We start from the raw sequence: 23,890 nt of genomic DNA on the forward strand, positions 1-23,890 counted from the left end.
TTTGTATCTCGTGCGCGGCAATACCGTTGACGTATCAGAGTTTTCATTCCTTCGGTTCAGTTCACTTCCCAGAAGTACTTTTTTCACTCCTTCGAGCTCACAAATCTTAGAATCTTCTCAATGAGACTTACGGAATTCTCCTTTTTTGCACAAATAATCTTCGTTTTAACGAGCTTTGGTCTGACCTCATTCTAAAATTAGTATCTAAGTAGGTTCCCAAAAACGCGCAGTAAATAAAAGGTATCTCACTCTTTGTGCCGCATCTGTGTTCGCAAAATGCCACTTCCAGCGTTTCTTTTTCGCTGCTCATTAGTAAGACCCCGTGAACTTGGATAATTTCACCTGTTCCATCCTTTGTTTGCACGGTAAAGAACTGTTAATCACTGTTACCATACGCTGTGGGAACAAACATCGTTTGATCTTTGTCCCGTAACTCGGGTGAATCGACTAAGTCAGTCTCACAGTTTCACCCTTGTCGATGAACAGGCAATCCCCCTCCGCGGATAGTGAAAAAAATTTGAATAAAATTTTCTTTCTGCCTTACATGACCAGTAATACCGCACGATGTCGTGAGTTGTTCTCAGTAGCTATTTCTAGTGGCCAATTTCGATGATCAGGCCACTTGTTACCTTACGGAACAATGCACGGCGAACTCGCTGTACGTGACAAATGCGAACGTCATCAGGATAATACAAGTGTAGAGCACAAGCGTGCCTCGATACCTTAGATGCAGGATCAGATTAACCTTTATCGCAAAAATCGTAATTGATAAGGGTAAAAAATTTTGTTATTTTCTCAGCTTATACATAGAGTAAGGTTTGGAATTGTAGGTTCGCTTTATTTTAACGAATTGGGAAAGAAGTATTTTTGAAATATCGCAACTACCAAGTGCAAAATACACAAAGAATCTTAAATTGCATATCATCATGCATGAATGGCACAGAAATAAACGAAATTATATTTTTAGAAATCACAGCAAAACTGTCACACGTTTACCGCGTCAGCAAACGTTAAATTATGCCAGGATCCTTCGCCTTCCCATTTCGCTGACACCGTACTCGAATGCTCCCTTAATGTTAGGGGAAAAGTCAGTGCTTGACGATAAAGACTGCATTTGATGGTTCGCCTGCTGAAGAGGTCAGATTGAATCGATGCCGGAATCAAAACCGCTGCAAAAGGCGGCCAACCGTCTGCAACCGAACTGCGCGTGAACGAGGTCGAAACCTTTTCATACCCCTCTTGATGCCGGATCGAGGGAAGTGATTACCAAGTTCACCGAGGTATTCTTATTCAGTAGATCATGACAACCGTTAAGATATCCGGCAGATTTCAAAGTTCGTTAAAACGGCCTGCAGCAAGCGGTTGGAAATTGATCGGAAATCGGTTATGTTTTCCCTGCAAACAGTGCGGCCGCATCAAGCGTAACGCACTTTGATGCGATAACTCCGTTTGATTATTACTTTATCATTACCATTGTTATTATTCGGAATAAAATCAGTGCCCCGCCTTCCACCCGCCGATTGGCCGGCTATATCGATGCGTCGCGGCTCCGGGCGAATACGCGTACAAGGGATGCGCGGGCGCTTCGTGCCCGACGGCGCTCGCCGTCCCGACGCCCACGACCCGTCGACGACGGTTCTTCGTCGCGTGCCCCGCGGTTTCGAACCCACTACCGCCCGTTACGATATCTGGACATAATTATTGGTGAGTTCTGTTGTTTTTTTTTTTGTCTTTTTGTTGAGATAGTTCACTCACATGTCACCAGTGCGTGCCGAATAATGTTTTTGTGATTTGTTTTTTTTTTTACTTTTGTTTAATTTTCTTATTGTGGGTGGTACCGAGCTAAAATACCCCTTTGATATAAGGTGGTCTCCATTTACTTGATTTAAAATAGTGGTGAAATTTTTTTCAATTCTCTTTGTCGATCAATGTTTATGGTTAAAGTTTACCCCGATCTTTTAATATATTTTTCAATTTGCATCCTTTCCCAGAAAAAAGTGACTCCTATGAAAACGCTCTTGCTTCGTTGAATCGATATAAATTTAGTTTGTAAATTGGTGTTATCCTCAGGTATGTGACTGAATTTTAGTGATAAGAATGGAACGACAATCGGTCAAATGTTACATCGTTGCGTTACACACATTTTTCTTTTGTCTGAAGAATTATGGTCGTGAGTAAAGAATTTTTCATTACATACTAACTGATGTGCAAAGTTTCTGTGCATAAGCACCTGGGCTATAACTCTTATTTTCTCACCTTCGTTTACACAAGAAGTTCGCTTCGAATCATAGAAGTGTGCATTTTCTAGCTAATTTCCTCAATTGAACTCTTGGAGACGCGGAATGCAAGGTTCAGGATTTTGTTGAAAGTAGGAAAGTAAAACGCGTGTGAACTAGTTCTGGGTATTTGTTAAGATTAGAATATATAATGTTTCGAATTCTTCGCATTTACTGACAGGATTCATGTCTACTGTAACGATAGGTCATGTCAAACTTCGTTTTCATACCGTTCTGCGAAGTAAAACGCTCCGCCATTTTGCACGGGAATGAATAAGTGGCTGGTAAAGAGGCAAAGCACGTCGAAGGTTCAAGATTTCCGATGTAACTCCGCGATCGAATTTTTATCTTAGCTTCCATAGCGGCTTCCTCAACGTTTTTGTTTTATAAAAAAAAAAAAAAAAACAGAGAAATTACACACGCTACAATAGAAGTTTAATTAACGGTTCGATTAAAAAACATCACACCGGAGACCTAATATTCTAATTATCGACTTAAGAAACGAGGATAAGAACGGATACGGAATGGCAGTGGCAACGGACGATCTAATCTCTTAATGCACGGGACTTCCGGTTGAGCATTGTTCGGAGTCCATTAGCTCGGTTCACCCTCGGTGCCATCAGATCGGTTAAAATCGCCGTCCCCTACGCCGACTCGACGCACGTGCCAAGCATTTTGTGCCATTTCGCTGACACGTGTGTCCCTGCGATAATAGCACAGCTAACATCATGGCAAGCATTGTTCAGCGACATGAATCATTTCTTTTCCAAAAAGAGGCTCAGCAGAGAAAAGAACGAAAAAGGGGGAAGCAAAACTGATTCAGGTTAACGTCGGCTTGAAGCAAGGCGTCGAAAATCATTTCGTATAAAATTTTCGCAAAAGTTAGCGTGGTTACGTGAGATTTAACTGCGCGAAAAAGCAAGAATGAATAAATATATGAGAACTGTGAGAAGATAATCGATTGAATTCAGCGCACGAATATCATTTTTTCATTTTGGTCAGGCAATTGAACGACCAAGGTGGTCTAGCGGAGCTTTTAGCCTCCCCCGAAGCTCTCCGTTGTCTTCACGTAGTTTTCTACCCTCCGAAGATCTTCCCTAGAGAGTTCGCGGATTAAGGATGGAGAGGCTGCCACTCCAAATAAACACCCTTAAACCCCCTCGTTCTCGTCCTAGTCCTCACCCTCGGCCTCGTGCCGTCTTTCTCGCAGCGATAGTCTATCTACACGGTGGTTCACACAGTTTACTTTAAGCTAGTAGCTGTTCCTGGTCTTGGATCCAATGGATGTAACTCATAACTGGAACGATGACAAATAGTTATATTACCACCCCCGCGTAGTTTTAGGCACAAACACCCGAAGGTAGCCCTATGAAATTTTGCCTAAGTTCAATAAATCCGATGAAAATCAGTAACTCACTATTCCTATTCTCTGGGGTCGAATGTGTATCGCAATGTCAGGAGTAGATGAATAAATAAATGATGTAGGAGCGCGCTTTCATCGCGTTGAAAGCTTGTGGTACTGTCACTCCGAAGTGTAGAAATTATTTTGAATTTATAGTGTCGATTGTCACGGTGTCGACGGCTGAATTATCTTCACATAGAGTAATTAGCTTTACATGGAGTAACACCAGTTTCACATACACGCGATGCACACAGATGCACGTTTTTCTTCCGTCACCCCGTGTGTGAGCATTCTCAATCTCGCGCAGGCCGGAGATATTGGAAAATGCAGGAATAGCGCTTTTGCCCGTCTTTGAGACACGCGTTGCTGCTTATATCACTCCATTTCCTCTGTTATTACCGGAGGATTTGACAGCTCTGACGTTATTGCGTCGGAGAAAAATGCGACCATTTATGATCGGCCTTGCTGTATAATATTTTCGGTAATGATGGTGCGAAGTTAAAAATAAATAAAACATTGCGATCGAAGCAGAACCGAAGTGTTGGACAACGGACTTGCAATAATAATTATCGAAAGTTTACATTTTTCCATCCCCAACAATCGAACAACTGCTTCTAAAAATAGTTAAAAAATGATGTCACCGAGATTATTTGTTTGGAGAATCAATTTGGTGATTACATGTTTTCTCGTTACTGTGAATTTCAGGGGCTGCAAGGTAATAACACAATCATCACGGCAATAAGGCAACCCCAATAATTGCAAAATGTCCAGATTCGCGTCTGTGGGTTTTGAGGCCTTCGATTCAATGAAGTCGAAAGCCTCACAGAAATTTTCTGGGTAAGTCGATTCTCGTTTTTACGCATGCAACGAAAAGCTGCTAGGAATTGATAAAAAAGATCGTGATTAATCCCAAATGCGACAAATTCCACCGTGTACAGTGGTACTCTTGACAACGAATGAGGTGGACTCGAAAATCCAATTCTGACCACTTGTTACGCAATATTTTCAGACTAAGGCGGAGCAATACTGGTTACGAAGAATTCGAAATGCCCCCAAACAGAGAGAGCAAAGATAATCTGGGGTTCGAGGACGAACGTGGCTACAACCTGAACGCGTCGTTCGATTCATTGCCGGAACCGGAACGACCGCCTCTCCGTCATATCGACACTTATTGTATGCCGGAGTGTCCCTGCCTCTCGAAGAGGTACACCATAGCAGTGTTGGCCTGCATGGGTAATTATTAAAAGTGAAAAATAAGGGTGGTTCGATTTTTATCGAAGTGAAATCCGCTTAGCTGATGCGCGTAATGAGGAGCTAAGAACGAGAGCCAAAGTCTCTGCCAGACAATGTTTAACAAGTCGTAATTCCGACACCCTACCCGGCAACTCTGAAATTCGTCAATGGAGAGCAAACGTTAGCGTTTTAGTAATCTTTTAAGCCTCCGTTTTTCCCTCCTCTCCAAAACCCTTGGGGGACATCCGTCGGGCTTTTGTACGTATTTTTCCCTATATAGCACACAATTTTTATACCTTCATTCCAATGCGAAGTGTTAGAATTATTATTATCTCATGTATTCTACCGATCGTGGACAAAAATCAATTGCCCGCCCTAGGTGAACCATCATACAGATGAAATTCTGGTGGTTGTCAAATCTTGTCGAACCATTAGTCGTATAATATTTTTCGGCGAACGGATTTCGTCGGGTAAATCTGCAGTTCCCGTTGAATCTCGAAATTGATCGCGGCTCCTTTCAGGTTTCATAATCTCATTCGGCATGAGATGTAACATGGGTATGGCCAAACTGACAATGAAGAATGCGACCGAGTCCGGGAGCGTGAAATTCAACTGGACGATCGCAACGGAGAGTGCACTAGACTCTTCTTTTTTCTGGGGCTACCTTGTGACTCAGGTGCCAGGAGGTTTCCTGGCCTCTCTTTACCCCGCCAACAGAATATTCGGAATGGCAATTGCGACTTCATCGTTCCTCAATTTGCTCGTACCCGGGGCTCTGACGGTCCACCCTGTCGTGGACATGATAGTCCAGATTTGCAAGGGCTTGGTCGAGGTTAGAAACTGGGCTGAACGATTTTCAGCCTGACAAGTTGACTCGGTGTTACCCCTCAGCGTTATTGATTTCTGATTTTTTTTTTCACAGGGTGTTACGTACCCAGCTTGTCACGGTATATGGAAATACTGGGCTCCACCTCTCGAAAGATCGCGGCTGGCCACTCTGGCCTTCTGCGGATCCTACGCAGCTGTGGTAATCGGAATGCCCTTGTCCGGATATTTGACGCAATGGTTCGGCTGGACGGCCTCCTTTTATTTCTACGGTAAGACGGGCGAAAAAATTTTAAAATCCAAGCCTTGATTCGGTCGACCATCGAGCGTAGAATGAGTTGACGGATGTTTCGCAATTTATCGCAGGTGTCTTGGGGCTGATTTGGTACTGTTTCTGGCTCTGGCTCAGTTTTGAGAAGCCCGCTAAGCACCCCTGCATCTCAGCTCGAGAATTGCGTTACATCGAGGACTCTCTGGGGCAAGGTCAAGTTCAAATCCCGATGCCCACGTTCGCCACGACACCCTGGCGAAAATTCTTCACCTCGATGCCAGTCTACGCAATTATTGTGGCGAATTTCTGCAGGTCATGGAACTTCTATCTGCTGGTCTTGTTCCAGGCTCGATTCATGCACGAGGCCTTCAATATGCCCCTCGTGGAGGTAAGATTCACACCGCAGGAGCACTCACCTGCGTTCAATAAAAAATATTGGCACATTCGACGAACGATGTTTCCAACCCTCAGACCGGACTGATCGGAGCTCTTCCTCACCTGCTTATGACGACGATCGTTCCTTGCGGTGGTCTGCTGGCCGATCATTTGCGAAAACGTGGAATTCTCTCGACGACAAATGTGCGAAAGGTGTTCAACTGCGGTGGTTTCGGAATGGAGGCTGTCTTCTTCTTGGTCGTGGCCAAGGCTACGATTTCCGGGAACGGTACCGCGGCCACGGTTGCTCTCACCATCGGCGTGGCTTGCAGCGGATTCGCCATATCCGGTTTCAACGTGAACCACCTGGACATCGCGCCCCGGTACGCCAGTATCTTGATGGGAATGTCAAATGGCATCGGCACAATCGCTGGTCTTCTGGTTCCCTTCTTCGTCGAGAACATCACGAAAAATAAGGTGATAACGAATCCGCCAGTGTCCTGAGACTCCTTTCCTTCCATTATTTGACGTCACGGGTATGATTAATGTCAAGTCATTTACGCTCTTACTCAGGATCGCGAGAGCTGGAGAAACGTCTTCATAATCGCCGCCTGCGTTCACTTCGTCGGCGTTACTTTCTACGCGATATTTTGTTCCGGCGAACTTCAGCCGTGGGCAGATCCTACCATCGAGGAACAGAACAGCTGGAATCCCCTGGACGATTTGAGCAAGGGCAAACCGCCGTTGCCTCCACCGCCGAAGCCACCGCAACCGGAGTTCGTTGTAAGTCTTGCCTAGAGCACTAACCACGAATCAGTCGTCGTTATTTATCGGATGGTTTCGATCATTCCAATCGAAACTGATTCGCAATTTCTTTTCCGTACGCTTATCAGAAGCAACCTTCGCTCAACGGCGGAGACTGGAACAATTACGATCAACCGGCAGAAAATCACCTTTACCCGCAGCTCGATAAGCGAAATCAGAACGGCAACGCGGTCGCGAGTTATGGGTCAACGGTAACGAACGTAAACAACCCGTTTCACTCGTCGAATCCGTTCGCCAGTGACGTCAGCGCGTCTCTGGTTCAGCCGCCTGCAGTGGATGATCACACGCATGATGTGATGGGCGGACAACAGTGGAATTAATGTACAGCAGGTCAGATTTACGCCGGATTGGGTGAGTAACTGAAACGTAGGTTGTGAGAGCGGAGAAGAATATAATCCAATGGGAGGAGTCAGAGTGTTGATCACAGTCGGAGCCACTTACGTTTTACTTGTAGCGAGGAAGATTCTTCTTCTTAGTCGCGACAATAAGCACATTGTCTTTTCTTCCACGCAATTTTTTTTTCTCTAAAATAAGATAAGAACGGCGAATTAATGATTAATAATTTGAAAAATATGACCGTATTCGTGTCCATATTTAGCCCCGACAAATGATGAGTACTCTGTTCTCCGTGCTCATTGGTAAGAATGGCATTTAGGATGAGCGTCGCGTCGCATATGATCAAACACGAAACACCGAATATAAAGAGTAGCACAATATTTAGAAACATAGCAATAAAAGAACTTCGAAGGACACAAGTTATGGTTCAGAGAAAAGCACCGCCACGGCCATTCGTAGAAGAAAAGTACAAATCGAGCTGAGGAAAAAACGAAACAGAAAAAAAGAAGATGAATAAAATAATATAAATAATATTATGCGTAAAGAATTTAAATACCTCAATGGATCAATGGAACAAAGCAAAAGACAAAGAAAAAAAAAACAAGTTTACAAACAATTGAGAGTATCCCGATGAAGCTAGCTAAAGTATTTGGGAAAAATGTAAGTTTATAAGACCGGAAGTATAGACATGACATATAAGATAAAAATGAATCTTTAGAATAAATAAGATAAGGTTACAAAACGAAACGTAGATATGCTGTAGGTATGAAATGTGACGAAATAAGATATACAAATTACATGAAAGTATAAGAAAGAAAGTGAAACATCTTGAAAGTATTAGATTTTAAGATACAAATTGTTTGAAAGTGATTGAAAATATCATAAACTGTAAATCAAGTATAATATTGATTCCAGTGTAATGCGTACTTATAATAGGATGTGATTGCAAACTTTGGCAAACCAATCGCAATACGTAATGATACATAAACTACGCAAAAGAGGTCTCGAGCGGTCGATGAAATTTAAAAATATATGTATTACGTCTCGCTGCTCGACACGAACGAAAGTCTATAGTCAATTTATGCGAGCCATTTTTAAATAACTAAACAATATTATAAATATATTCGCCAATCGCTCGTCTTATATAAGCAGTATTAAATACGATTTAGTAATATCATATAGCAATTTAATTTTTGCTTAACAATTTACGGGGATTATACAAGTTTGAGAGATTTTGAAACTGTGTTCGAAGACGCATTCGGAGAAAGTATAATTCAAAGCTGCGTGCAACTTCGGAAACAACAATAAGTTGCGAAATCCGACAATACTTTGAAAAAACATTTTCACCCTTGGTCGTTGAAATTTTTGAAAGATCATGCTCTTTTTTTACACAGGCATCGAGCCAACTAGAAGTTTGAACGAATTTCGATTGGATTATCGTGCATCGAAATATCATTGCAATAAGGTTCGAGATAAGTTTCAGCACACGGCACTGTACAATCCCCTTATGATTAAAACGGACAATATCTGAATGTCTTATTGCATTCGACTCGGGAGATATGCGAGATAATAAGTAAAGGCAGAATAAATAAGATTGATTGAAATAATCACGACAATAAATGTAACGTGAAGAAATATTTGGCAATTGCAATATTTTAGTAAATATTGATCAAAGTAGGTATGTATGAATTAACTTCTGAATTGAATTTGACGTGAAAATGAAAGTATTATTGTGACATAATTATATTTATAATCAATTGATTTGTACAAAGAATAATATTGTAATATGACATTATTATAGTTTAACTGCAGTTATATAGCTGACAATAATACGTATAACGTGAGATGTAGTTTATTAGATTTTGTTATTTAATTTTGTTATATATTGTTGTGGAATTGACAATACTATACTGTAATGATTAATTGATACGCATACACACAGAAAGTAGTGACTGGCCTAAGATAATTCCTGGCTTGGTGAATCCAAAGATTAATTATTATATATCTTACTTATACATTATATATATAATATAGATATTATATAAGATAAGTTATTGATGCTGTTCGAACAATAATATTCGTGTACTTGTATAACTTGAATAATAATTTACGACAATAAATAATGCAAGATGTACTAAGGCGGAGAGGGAATGTTATAAACCTTGAGACCACGCACTCAGTGAATTTAAGGAAGTATGTAGTGTAAGTGTAAAATCGAAGTGCCGACTCTTTTAGTACATCTTGTAGTGTTCAATTATTATTAGCTTTGTAGCATAAGTTTTTCGTGAGAGTCTGCTGTGTTTGAATTACTTATTATATATCAAGAAAGAGTATTAGTAATCAATTAATTAATTAATTAATTAATTAGTTACTCACTCGACTCGAGACGCAATTGAAACTTTACATTTCAAAATGAGACCCGAAAAGAAACCCTAAGAGTTATATCACTTGTCTTGTATGTCTGTGTACAATTATTGATAAACCCTTCGGCGCTGGGAAGCAATACCATTTGAAGGCGGTCGGTCTATTTCATAAGTATTAGGTATATATGTACACACAATTCAATACGATAAGAAAAACTGAAAGAACTGTGGAACATTTCCCTGAACAATACGCTGGAACAGTGAATCGCAACGAAACGCACGTATTCTGATTGTGAGCTCAGAATGAAGACAATAGAGAGTGAAGTAGACAGTCTACGGACGAATTTTTCAACTGATAAGGAATAATTAGAACGTTGAATTTTTGATACGTATATGCTTTGTGCCGATACATTTTCCTTGCCGACGCAGCATTTTCAACGCGAAATTTTTCAACTGCCCACGCATTAGTCAGATCTTTTTTTTTTTCATCAATCGATCAATAATTAGGGAGAAATTTATGGTGTTACTTAAATTATTGAGTATTTTCAAGTTGGTGCGTAATGAAGTTTACATTTTTTCTCATGTCAGCTGAAATTCGTCTTTGGCATGCGTTGATTGTACTCCGTCTGCGGAAAGAGATTAATGGTGTCGGCACAAATTTGAGGTAGATGTCTCCTCAAGCGATATTTTTTCTACAAATCTAAGGGTTTATGCAGCCGTCGTGAATGATTAAAAATATATATGTAAATGAAAGTATATTATACTATACAGACAGATAAATTGAACGGAATAATTCTATTTAGCGATAAACGATATCTTCTATAAGCGTTAAACTTTAAATTTAATTGAGTATTGATGTTATATACTTGAACCAAAAAAAAAAAAAAAAGGAAAAGAAAAAAATCACGCGCTATCGTTTCCTCGTAATTGATATAAATAGTGGAAGTGTTAGTCCTGTTTTGAGTCGTTCAAAAATAGTAAATAGTGTTAAAATTATAAAAGTCGTTGTTACAAATATTTATATACCATTTACGAAATCTCAAGCATTCACTCGAACAGTAATATACGACAGTCTCGCTGAGATATAGAAATTCTAATAAAACCTGCACTGACACTCTACTCTTTACTAACTGGCATAAAATTTAGAACTTGAGACTGATTCTAGAATCAAGTGTTATTGTACCTACATGGTATTGGATATTCTTCGTTATTTTAATATTCGTTGGTATATTTAGATTTAGGAGTATTTTCCGTTCTCCAATGGCTAATTGTTATACCCTTGATAAATGGTTATTTCTGAGTTACAATATCGATTTTTGATATAGAGGTGAAAGCGTATAAGTAGAAACTGTTCGTTAGCAGCCAGCTATCGGTTAATAATTTAAATTGGTCATTTGCATCGCGGATATGAACGTTGGCATCTTTTTGGGATTTTCTAATTAATGTTGTCCAAAGAAACGGATTGCGTTTGCGATCCAACTGATAAATTCTCTATTTATCTGATGGCTTGGAGCATTGATATTGGAGCTGAAATATTTCTATACTTAATTTGTGATTTTTTATTTTCTCCAAACCTTTGCAAAAGGAATATTAACGCGTCCACCATTTGTACGATCAAAATTATCTCTTCCAGAATGAGAAATAATAATGACTATAAACATTGAAAGTAAAAGAATATTGCTATACATATAAATAAATATATATATATGGTATATATTCTACGATCAGTTTCAGGTATGATAATATATTATTCTATGACATTATTGAATTATATACATATATGTAGATGTGGTTATTTGTATAATATTTTTGAATGTATTAATAATGACGAATGTATTATTCATTCGAATTCAAGCAAATGCATTATACAATATATATATATATATATATATATATATATATATTATATATATACACACATATATATATATAATTATTATTATTGTATATTTACGAAAATGTATCAATTACTATATCGACAATAACGAATTGTAACAAACAATTGAAAGTAATATGTTACGAAGACAATAAAAATAGCAGACGTTGGAAATTACTACAAATTCTTGTTCGGGCTCAGTTTTTAATTAGTAGATTACGGTGTCTGGATCAGTATACTTGAGAAATAAAATACAGAAAAAGTATCCTTGTTAAAGGAGCTGACTCACGCGATATTTTTAATACAGTAAAGCAGCTTTCAAAAAGTAAATTCATCAATTTTTAGTAAAAATGATTGACTGACGGCGGTTCAATATTAAAGTACTTCGATTTTTCGATAAGGAATACTCTGACGTTTTAAACTATAACTTGTATGTTATGAATCAGCGATTAATAAATGAAAACTACAATGCTAGTCGATTCTTTGAAAACTGAGCTTGTACATGTATCAATGTTATGTATATCTATACATATAAACACACATTATAAAAAGCTTTTATTAGCTTCTCACTAGGTAAAAGGGTTATGAAAATTAATGTATATTATCGGTGACTGAACTAGGTTGATCGAACCTTACGTTTTCATGATGGGTTTAGTTACCTAGCACCGCTTTTCAATCGCAGCATTAAAATTGGATAATTGACGCACGTATACTCAATGGGAGTATAACATAAAGATATTTTGCCCTGATTTGCTCTCCCAGTAACGAGTTATTCCTTTCATTCTGTAGTACCGGAGAACCGGAAGTGAAAGATAATACGGACTTCAATATTTAATGCTGGGTATGAAAAGAGTGTTTGTACAATGTTTAATAGGCTCACATCACCCGTGACGCAATAAGTTTATTAATATAAATGTTTTTTCTGAAAGAGATTTCACGCTGTAGTGAAGAAAGTTTTACCAGTAATATGTATAACGAAATGCTAATACATGGAAAGCATTGATTGAGGTGCCAGGCGCCCAGCTGACAATATATTTCCAGGTAGCATCGGAAATTAATAGTCCCAAAGGGACCTCGCAATATATCATGTGTAGTTTTGCTGAATTCGACGACAATTTTCGAATTGAAATTATTACGTTAAGAGGATCCTGTTGTCAGTTCTTAACGTATTCAATTTTGTCTTATATCAGAGACTATGCATAGCAATGGAAACAGAACATAAGAATCGAATTCTGCATGTAGTTCCGAACAAAAACATACGAATACATTTTAATTTTGCGCAGTTTTGCAATTTATTTTTTCATGTCGTTTCCTTATTTTTGCTTAAAACCAAAACGTGTCGGTGTGTTTTTTACTCAAAATCGGATGTAGAATAGAAAGTGATATGCCCTTTTTTGCATTACGATGCATAGTCTCTGAGAATAGTGAAAATAGAAGACATTTAACGCAGTCGGTAAGAACTGCCTGCAGCGTCCCCTCAAAGACTTGAAACCTGTCGTTTGAATTCATCGTGGCCTGGTAAAACCAGACTTGAAATACAATATACGCCCAAATAATATCATAGGGATGATCAAATTAGACATAATATCTGGCAGTTTAGTGTCAATGTTGTCTTATAGCGATGTTACCTGGTTTGTTAATATTTATTATCTATTATTATTATGTAAAATATGTATGTATATTATATAACTTGGATGTATTGTAATAATACAAAATTACTGACGACTATTGACAATAAAGTGTAAGCCAATCTTTTAAAAAACACCTCAATTTTGACTCGTTATCATCCGCGGACAATTTCTCTCCGTTCGGAGTACAGATCGATTTATGCGTGAAAGCTGAGTATCACCGTCGTTAAATTATCCGTATTCATTTCCGACCAGAATTCAGCAATCGAGAAACATTGAGAGAAACAAGTTTTCAACACATTCAAATCAACGTCACTTTCGGGAACTTAATACCGAATTTTAAACAAAACGCACGATGTAAACGTTTTTTCGGTGTTTATTCAGACATCGTGTTCATCCCCATGCAGTATTTAATAGGTCCTCTCGATTGTGAGGAGATTTCAGGAGATGCGCGTCGATCACTTCGACAGAGACAGACGATGAACTAATAACACGGACGCTTTCATACGCAACGTCCAGTTTGAATTACCTGCTCATATAACGCAAATCGACGGTGCAAGTTCTATGCAATTATTACTCCGATCTGGCACAGGGACGAGACAGAGGAATGCCGTGCATTTACTAGAGGACATCGCAAATGTGGGTGAAAAAAAAAATGAGAAAAAAAAATTAACATGTACAGATCACCTTGTCTGACATAGTAAAATCGGCAACTTATGTTTTCTCTCTGTTTTGTATTAGTTGGAGTACTTACAATTAGCTGGGATCGATCTCCTCTGATCAGGATAAATTGAAACGAAAAATTGGCAAATCACCGACCGGAGATAATATTTCATTGTACATCATGCTGAAATCGCGCGTGGATAAGATCGGAGAAAACAGGCGAAACAGATCGCATGATTTAAACGAATGATCAGCCGAACGCTATTCGATCGTTGCGTTGCGTGAGTTGATAAGCGCATAATTAACGTCTAATAGTAAGTTCCACCAAGTGGGTCAAGGATTTCACCGTAGACTAGTCTTGGTTTTGTCCTGTCCACTTACAATCCAATTGCTGTTACATCGGTACGGTTACTTAATCAGACACGAGTAAGGATTTCGTTCGAGTAAAGTGAAATAAAATGATCTTCTCATCGTCAACCAGCAGTATGGAAGTGACATTGCTGTATCGGTGTATTGCCCGAATGTTACAATTGGTAGGTAAAAAGCTGGATTCCTTTTTGATCCTTCACTTTCGTCACTAACGGTGCTCAATAGCCAAGAATAAGATGAGAGAAAAAAAAAAAAAAAAAATTGGAACGCCTCGACGACAAGGTGCAGGCACAAGAAGTTGGAAGGCTGCGGTTTGATTGACGGAACGGCCTTGACGGCAAGCTAGAATCGAGTTAGGCTAGGCGATAGAGGAGCAGGGGTAACGCGTAACGCGAATCGTAACGCGCGTAACGTTACGTTGCGTTGGTCAGGACTAACAGACGACTACCTATGATCGTTGGTAGATATCGTGGGCGGTTACTGGAAGCCGGGCAGACCGGTTTTCAAAAGGGAGGTTCGCCAGGATCATCCCTGCGTGTCTCCGGGGCGTGAAGGCTCGGTGCACGCGTCGTAACGCCAAGGTACCTACGCGTGTGAGTACGCGAGTTACGTGCGTGATGCACGCGCACCCGCGACGCACTCGCGATACGTTGACGTAGGCCTGGTGTGGAGGTACGTTTACTTTCTAAATTCTCTCGGATTCCGATGAGTTTACATTTGGTGCCCGGACGCTCGTCGATTCACTTTTGCTGATTTTTCATCTCCTGTTAGATGTTAAATTACGGACGTCCGCGTAGCCGGAGATGGCGATCAGTGTCGTGAGAGTGTTTATTACCGCTGCCCTCGTCTCTGCGGTTCTGTTTGTCGGTAAGCTTTTTCGCCAATTCAATTTATTTCAAAGCCGCGGGTTATTTTTACGACACCGCCGTTTCTTTGACACCTCTTCTGAGTCGAGCTGAAACTAAACCCGCAGCTCAATGGGCTCAAACTTTTTCAAATAGGATAATCTAGTTCACTTATATACCCGTAATGTTATACAGCCATTTATGTATATTCGGATGAAAAGTGCGAGGACCTCGATACCTTTTTTTGAGACGAATCCGCTGCTAACTCTGGCCGTTAGCCTTAGTTTCACTTTTTACAGCGTCTTTAATGATTGGGTGTACAGTAATTCTGTCTTATTGTTAAAGTCTCTCAAATCAAGTGTAATCGTCCATTTCATCCAGGAGGGTATTCGTTGAAGTTTTAACACGCGTACTTGTCAATCTGAAAATCAGCCGACCAAAGTATTCCATATTAATTTCATGGAACCGGATCTATCACAAAAAACAGTGAATAATCTCACATAACCCGGCTTGTTCCAGGATCTATTAAACGACCGTTCAATGGATCGAATGACATAAAACGGTGTTTTTCCGGGGTGTCTTGCATGTTCATTAGTAATATTGGTTTATGTTTTTGAGCGACACTGTTGTGAATATTTTTTCTGGAAAATACCGCAGTGGCACTAATGAGTGGTTCGTTGACAAATCACACAATTTTTTGTTTTTCAAACGCGTTAATTAACATGTTTTCAAAGTGACCTCTTGCTTTTTGATTTACCGATGATCGTTCAGCTTGATAAAAGTGAGTGTTCGGTACCGATACCTGTAGGTTGATACGTAACGATATGTAAACTGGATCACAAGGCGCGCTGCCTAGGTAGGCAGTGAGTACTGTACTCAGGCAACTTGCCGGACTTCCTGAAAGACACAGATCGCTGAACCGTTTAACAGTTTTCGTTCGAGGAAAGTGAATATCAAATATGTCATAACCGGAGGTACGAGTATCACGTTATGGATTTCTTACTGATGGATGGATTGCGTGCTCGAAAGCTTTGGCTTGTAATTCTTGCAAAACAGATAATAATCGCGCGTGCATTAACGACTTCCAAAAAATCATTTGGCTCGCGTTCAAGTAAATCGTTCGCCCCAGGCTATAATCGTATCAGACTTTGAATCTGTAACGGTATCTTTATCATTTAACTAGGTGGTGTAACGGGGCAGTCGAAAGCATTGGAGGATCTCTTCAATAACACTTCGTGCCTCAAGGGGCCAATCGTGTGTCCAAACCCACGGATTGAGTTTTATCTGTACACAAGGTAAACTAAAATCATATTACTACATAGGTAAATGAATTCCCAACGTACCTGGTGAATGATTTTTTCATTCATGATTTCATAAGCCTAGATCATCCGGTAATGAATAATGTATTATTCTTACATCTTTATGGATGTACATACGACGACTACACGTGACGACGAATATACGTAACGCACGTGGTTATTCACATTTGGAAATTCGACTTTTATGAAGTCGAATTGTCACGTAATTCATATTTTATTCGAACGACCAAAATCCTGTTGCAAATTGGGCGCGTTTTGCAGCTCTGAGAAGTGTAATGCACGCTTGAGGCTGTTCGAGCATTTCAAGATCACGATCATTTCACCTTCAGCTGAAAGTGACCTCAATAAACACAGCAGAGCCGCCTTTCTCTTGGGAGTTGCATTACGCCATTTAGTGGGTAAAGATTTGCGCGCCACTTTTATGCGCCTTTGCTCTCAACGATAAAGAATAGAGGAGAAAAATAACTGCGAGGCATAGAACAAATTACAAATAGCACATATCGTACGCATCTCGAAGTTGCGCAAAGCGTTTATAACGCTGTACAAGCGGATCGTTTAGAATGTTTTTCTCCGCCGCCGAAATGCTAAATGGTAAAATACGAAGTGCCGTTTCGGTTTCACAAGCTCTTCGCTGTTCCGTGTTGTGTCTCACTTTCGCTCGGGTACTGGGAGTCGCGCACGTGTTGAGTTTCGTTTTTAACCGTCAAATATCTGCTCATTTTGCTTTTAAATATACGAGACGCTGTATACGCAGTCTGTCTCCAGTAAAACTGTCATTATTATATCGCTACTTCTCTGACTCTGAGGTCTGCCTGAAGGCGCCGTAAGTTGAATCAGAAAACTGGGACACTGCGAATAAGTAATTGGTTCAATTACGTTTGGAAATTTGAGTGGTTTCAAAATACGAAACCTTAGGAATTGAGCAATGCGGTGTTCGGTGATTTTTCGTGCTCATTACGCTGTTTCGCAAGTTGAACTTCGGATATACTGCATGAAGGTTTGGGCTACTTCTCATTCGTATAATATGTTTATTAACTTGGGATTATTTCTGTAACCAGGGAAACGCAAAAGAATCCATTCCTCATCGACGTTTTGGATCCTCATTCATTGGACAGATCGAAATTCAACAATCTGCATCCAACAAAAGTTATCATCCACGGATTTGGAGGTGGGAGAAATCTGGCGCCTAGTACCGACCTTCGAAAAGGTAATTAGTGACCAATAACCGTCTCCTTTGATCCCAAGGAAATACCGAGATTATTCTACAACCAGAAAAAAGTTTCGCTATCACGATAAAAGAATTGTCAAATATTCGAAAAAATTTTGCTGCATTGTTTCGTAACAACAGACCGTTTGTTTTGTATGGACAACATAAAAATCAAGTAGTTGTTACAAAATCGATATACGGTAAGATAATTTGGTCGAGACAACAAACCAAAATATCAACAAATATTTTATCGAACCAACAAAATGAATTGTTGCCAGCTCCGATTAAACTTTTTAAACCAATAAAAAGAATTGTTCCCAGTGAAGGAAAATGAATTCAGTATGAGAAAACGGAATTAAGATGAATTAGTTAAAAGTAAAAAGATCTGTGTGTGAATTCCATTGTAATTGCGATGAATTGACACGCGTAAAATCTCCATTCCACTCTCGTAAAATCAGACTAGTTTCATCGTCCGTTTGTATTTCCTTCGATTAAAGTTATATTCAGTATTTTTCGACTTGTGGTTCTTGTTCTACGCGTTTGAGAACTTTTGAAATTGGACCCGCTGCACGCGACGACTAAACTCGGTATGCGGCGTGCTCAGCAATGATTTGCGAACTCGCATTACTGCGCAACGTTCACGCGCAGATTCCGGTACCGACAACCAGAGCATTTGGTCGCCGGTACACAGAAGATTTGACGCGGACGTTGAATTTGAATTTTCACGAATGCGCGTTGTTCGCGCGCAAGTATAGTACTCAAACATTAAAACAATTAGCTAACCGTACAACAATAATTCGATTCGCACTTCAAGACATCGCCATTTTTTTGAAAAAAACTCAACATAAATAAAAAAATGATTTAGTATGGTCAACGAAACAAATCTGTGTCATTTCGTTGTGTCAACAAAATGAAGAGTCGTGCTGACAATATATTTCGTTACGACGACCGGATAACAATTTTGCTGCCGTGAGCGAAGTATTTTTTTGGGTGCATATTTCAGTAATCTGCATAAGCGACATGGACCTGTGCAAATGAATACATTGAATTCACGCACGTAGAAAAAAACGTGACCGATATGTTCGAGATTTCGGCATGATCAATTTCACTTTTCTTTTGAGTAGGCGTGACAAAAACTAAAAAACGAAGGTTTTTGGTGAGAATATAACATAAGTATAATTTTCTTTAGCTCGTGTCTGGTTGCGTAATTGGGTAAATTAAATATTATCTTACAACGAATAGTTTGAATTTTATTAATTTCGTTCAAATATCGCAACCCCTAAATTTCAATTCGGTAGAATTGAACACTTTCTACTTTCTTAGGATTTGAACAGTATTTCTTTCATTTTTCAAGCATTAGAGTGAGCGCTGCTCAAGATGCCTTGTACCGAACCCACTGCAATTTTTGCCGAATAAGTCGCAGCTTTCATTGCGTGCAGAAAGACCTCTGAGCTGGAAAATTTCGACTATCTAATTATTAAGTTCAATTGACATTCTTGTTTGACATTACCTCCGCAGTGTACACAGAGAAGAAAGTTTTGCTAAAGATTCTTAACCATTGTTTATATTTTCGCAATCTATATTTCGAATTCAGCGAAGTGTACGTAATTATTCATACGGATGATGTGATTTCTCCTTGCACTTGAGAAGGTGACTGGACGTAATATAGCTCGTGGGCGTAGTGAATTTCGGATTTTCTAAAGAGTTTCAATTTTTAACAATTATATACGTTTGTATTATAAATGTCGGCCACGTCAGAAACTTGAAAGTTCAATGTTTCGGGCGAAAGGAGAATTGCATAACGTGGCTGGAGCTCTTTAAATTCGTATTTTAAAGATAGTGAAAGGATGACGATTAATTCAATTCGCGGCTAAATCGTCCGCTCTAAAATCGTGTATTGGTTGTCAATGCGTCACCCTGGTAAAGAAGAAGAGAAGAAAAGTAACGGAGGAATTCGCAAATAACGTTTAAACTAACTTATTCACCGTGATCATGTAAGCGTGCTATTATAAGAATATATTGCTTCTATTAACCGTTTCTTCAAGAACAATTATGAAAAAAGAACTATCAAGAAAGACATTAAAAAGTACAACTGAACTTTATCGTTTAGAATATAATTTTTTATTAACTGACAATGAGTCGCTGAAGAAAAAATTGATGTTGCGAACAAAATGAGCTGCATTTAATGAAAAGTGACTAAATTGTTTATTTTTCACTATCGTATCGTAAATACAGCGATCTTTGTGAAATTTACAATATAATCAGGACCTAGTGCTGTACGATTTAGCCGGCTTACAATTAGCCGGCCAAAAAAGTTAGCCTGTCAACCGGCTAAACTTGAAAATGTACAAAATCAACAAAAGAATGAATTTTTCACCTTTTGCATTCGAACTTGCAACTGGAATGAGTTTTATTATATTGACTTTACAGAACTATTGTCATCCAATTTTCAAAAGTACCTAAAAGGCTGATCAATGAATAATAATCATCTAACCTAAGAATAAAAATTAACGTCTGTTAAATGTGATACTTGTTCCGATCAACTTTTCAAAGTAACTTACCGAGCTCCGCATATTTTCGAATAATTTAATACGCATCATTTCCCAACTGCACTTATTGTTGGCATATCATTCGGTAATATAAAAATTGGATTCGCTCAAAAACTTCTCCATCCGTTAGTGACAAACGTCTATTTATGTGGTATTTTGATTAAAAGTTCGAATCAAAAAGGTGAAAACTTAATTTGCTTGTTGATTTTCTGCATTTTGAAGTTTGGTTAAAATAAGCTGATTGGCTATTTTGGCCGGCCAATCACTTGAGCCATGCAGCTAACTTTCAGCTAATAAGTCAATTTTACAGTCTTGGCCGGCTAAGCTGGCCAAGTCGTCCAGCACTATCAGGAACTATTAGTCAGAACTATTATTGATATTGCACGAAATATTTTCGTAGTTGAGGGATATGTGTATCGATGATTAAATTAAACGATTAAAACGTACCTTCGTCAGCTTAAATCACACCTTCGAACTTTTTTCTCGCGTCTAATTGTATCTTGTGACGTTTCCGACGAGAGGATATCCTGAAAACCGATGATACTGTCATGTGTTTTGCAGCGTATTTCACAAGGGGGAACTACAACGTGATAATCGTTGATTATGGCTCCCTTGTTCGCGAGCCGTGCCTCTCCCAGGTTCGATGGGGGCCGAATTTCTGCTCGCAATGCATCGCCCAGCTCGTCCGGTACCTGAAAAATCATCCCCGAGGAATCCCCGTCGAGTCTGTTCACGTATTGGGATACAGCGTCGGTGCCCACATCGCTGGACTGATGGCGAATCACCTGCCCGGCGATAAGCTCGGCCGGATAACAGGTACTCGTCAATTTCACTGCATGAGGAAAATAACGCGATTGCCGCGCTCCGTGGTGCAATTACCTTCTATTACAAACCGCGACTTTGCCCCTTTCGAAATCGACCTCGGTTGTTCGTTAAACTCTCTGTTTATTGTGCGCTACAGTGCCGTTCACAAGATTCTTTCTCAAGTTAATCGGAGTTCTTAGCCGACATAAAAGAGCCTCTTTCACTCTGATTTTTTCAAGCGCAGCGTGACCGGAGAAATTTTTACCCCGCTGCAACTTTGCATTGTGGCACAAAAGAAAAAAAGAAAATTAATAAAAAAAATGAATAAAGATTAGCGAAACGAAACTACTCCATCAGTGATAACTGTACTACGTTTTTATTCGTCGTAAGTATAAAATATGTTTTATTGTCGGTCAAAACTGGAGTCAATATAATTCGTGTTAACTTGTGAGAATGAATCTTCTTCAACCGCGTTGAAAGTTTTTCATTCGCGAAGAAGAAAAGTTGATTTGTATCCTGCGCGGAAGGAATATTCTGGAAAATTAGTCACATTAATAACATTTCTCTAATGGTTATACGTTTTTTCAATTACAATCTCGGAATACCTAGAGTTGAAACACTATCGATCACCTCTAGGCTAAGGTAGAAGTACAATTACACGCGAACCTGGCTTTACAAGATCGTGACTTGTACAGATGAGTTTCATTATTCACACGTCGTTGATTAGCTGAGATGGAAATTTATAGTTACGACATAACTCACTCAAGTCACGCAGCTGTCGCAATTCGATTGCTATAATAACATTATGCACTTCAGGCTCGAATAAAACCCATCACCGGAACAAAAAATTAAAATAAAAAATCTAACCGCTCGTACAACGAAGTGTGAGAAATTTAATTGAAATTCAAGGACGACTTTCGTCGACTGTAAATTTGTTCATCTCATTGTCAATTCGAAAGTTGAAATACTATCCGTACGTTATTTTAAACAGCGATGACGCACTTTTTTTCTTTTTTTTTTTTGCGCACACACGTTGACACATCTCGGTTCCTCAGGACTGGATCCGACGATACTATTCTACATGGGTGGAGGTAACAGATCGTTGGACTTGGACGACACTGACGCTCATTTTGTGGACGTGATCCACACCGGGGCTGGTATACTTGGTCAGTGGGGCCCGACTGGCCACGCCGACTTTTACGTAAACGGAGGATCGAGTCAACCCGGATGCCTCGGCACATCCATACTCCGTAAGACATTTAATTTTGCAACGTTATGCAAGCAGATATTTTACATTATTTTTTTTCCTACGCTCTCCGGCAGCGCCGAATTACTCAACTTCCATCTCCGGTAGTGCACGTTATCTAGGCAGTTTTATCTATTGTAAGATAATCGTCTTGCGTAAATTCACCTCATTTTTCAACTTGTCGTTATTCCAGAGATTATGTGAGTTGAGTTCATCTTTCATCTTCATCTTTCTTCACGGTATAGAGATACGATAAACGGCTTACACTGAAACAGAGGCGACGCCATTCGGAATCAAGACTCTGATGTAATTTTGCGAATATAAGTAATTCAATAAAAACGTCACAATGTTGTACTTGACTGAGAAAACAGGATTTTTTCAGCCAAATAAACATATTTATTCGTTATCCATTACAAAGACTTTCCCGCTTTTATCAGTATTTATTTATCTATTTTGACTAGCGGGATGAAAATTAGGACAATCTTGTATTTTTATAACGATAATTGCATGAGAAACTATATTTCATCCTGTCCAGATGAATTTCTGCATGAATAATCTTATTTTCATTCGGTTAATGATATACTCGTCATCTTGCAGTGGAACACTGGCCACCTCACAAATGAATTAAAAAAACGTTTCGTTCACGAAATTCGAACCACATATTTCCACCAATTTCTTACAACTGTCGACGTCATATTTTTTTGGTGAGGGGCGTTGAATAATTGCCTGGCTACGTGCGGTTTATGATGTTGGAAAACGTTTATTCTGCATGTGAAAAAAAATTGATAAATTTACAACAATTACCTGCTCGCTTCTCGTGTCACAGTCCAACCGACGCATACTTACAGCTCGGCACTTTTTTTTTTTATTTCGTTGCAATTTTAGAAACCTTGTCCTGCGACCATACAAAGGTAACACCGTACTACATCGAGTCAATAACAACGGAAGTTGGCTTCTGGGCGGCACCCTGTGCGAATTTATTGTCTTACTTGATCGGGTGGTGCAACCCAGCAGAGAACGAGTACGTCTTGATGGGCGAAGACACGCCGTCCACGTGAGTATCGATTAAAAAATGGAAATTCGGCTCGTGGCATTTTGAAAATTTTTACCACGCGTTACAGCGCACGAGGCATCTACTATCTGTCAACAAACGGCAAAAAACCTTACGCCCGAGGACTTCCGGAAAAAATTCGAGCAACAAAAAGTCGGAAGCGATCATTTTACCGCCAGTATTAAGTCTGTTGAAACAGTTGATAGACATACTTTTAGAATAGGTTATACATAAGACGTTGCAAATGTGTTACTTGTTTCCATAATACAGATTAGACTGTAAACGTAACGTTTTTTTTTTTTTTTTTTTTTTTTTTTTTTACATTAAGTAGCTTCACCGATAAATATCATTATTATTATCATTATTATTATTATTATAATGATACGCTGTAATGTGTTCAAATACTTATTCATTATTTAATAAATAT

At 39.2% G+C, this 23,890-nt stretch overlaps 2 protein-coding genes across 2 annotated transcripts; both read left to right on the top strand.

Annotated features, from left to right (window-relative positions):
* Positions 1–1,630: 1,630 nt before the first annotated feature.
* Positions 1,631–10,839, top strand: LOC124179169 (vesicular glutamate transporter 1). The gene is made up of 9 exons (XM_046563351.1): positions 1,631–1,704; positions 4,384–4,515; positions 4,688–4,911; positions 5,433–5,743; positions 5,834–6,008; positions 6,103–6,395; positions 6,479–6,859; positions 6,956–7,165; positions 7,276–10,839. The coding sequence occupies exons 2-9, from the start codon at positions 4,442–4,444 to the stop codon at positions 7,525–7,527; spliced, it is 1,920 nt and encodes a 639-aa protein (XP_046419307.1). The 5' UTR covers positions 1,631–1,704; positions 4,384–4,441; the 3' UTR covers positions 7,528–10,839.
* A 4,274-nt stretch (positions 10,840–15,113) lies between these two features.
* Positions 15,114–23,890, top strand: LOC124179188 (inactive pancreatic lipase-related protein 1). The gene is made up of 7 exons (XM_046563388.1): positions 15,114–15,309; positions 16,471–16,582; positions 17,665–17,813; positions 20,924–21,178; positions 22,222–22,416; positions 23,298–23,466; positions 23,534–23,890. The coding sequence occupies exons 1-7, from the start codon at positions 15,246–15,248 to the stop codon at positions 23,646–23,648; spliced, it is 1,059 nt and encodes a 352-aa protein (XP_046419344.1). The 5' UTR covers positions 15,114–15,245; the 3' UTR covers positions 23,649–23,890.

The sequence above is a fragment of the Neodiprion fabricii genome, chromosome 3, assembly GCF_021155785.1.
Source record: "Neodiprion fabricii isolate iyNeoFabr1 chromosome 3, iyNeoFabr1.1, whole genome shotgun sequence".
Taxonomy (NCBI): domain Eukaryota; kingdom Metazoa; phylum Arthropoda; class Insecta; order Hymenoptera; family Diprionidae; genus Neodiprion; species Neodiprion fabricii.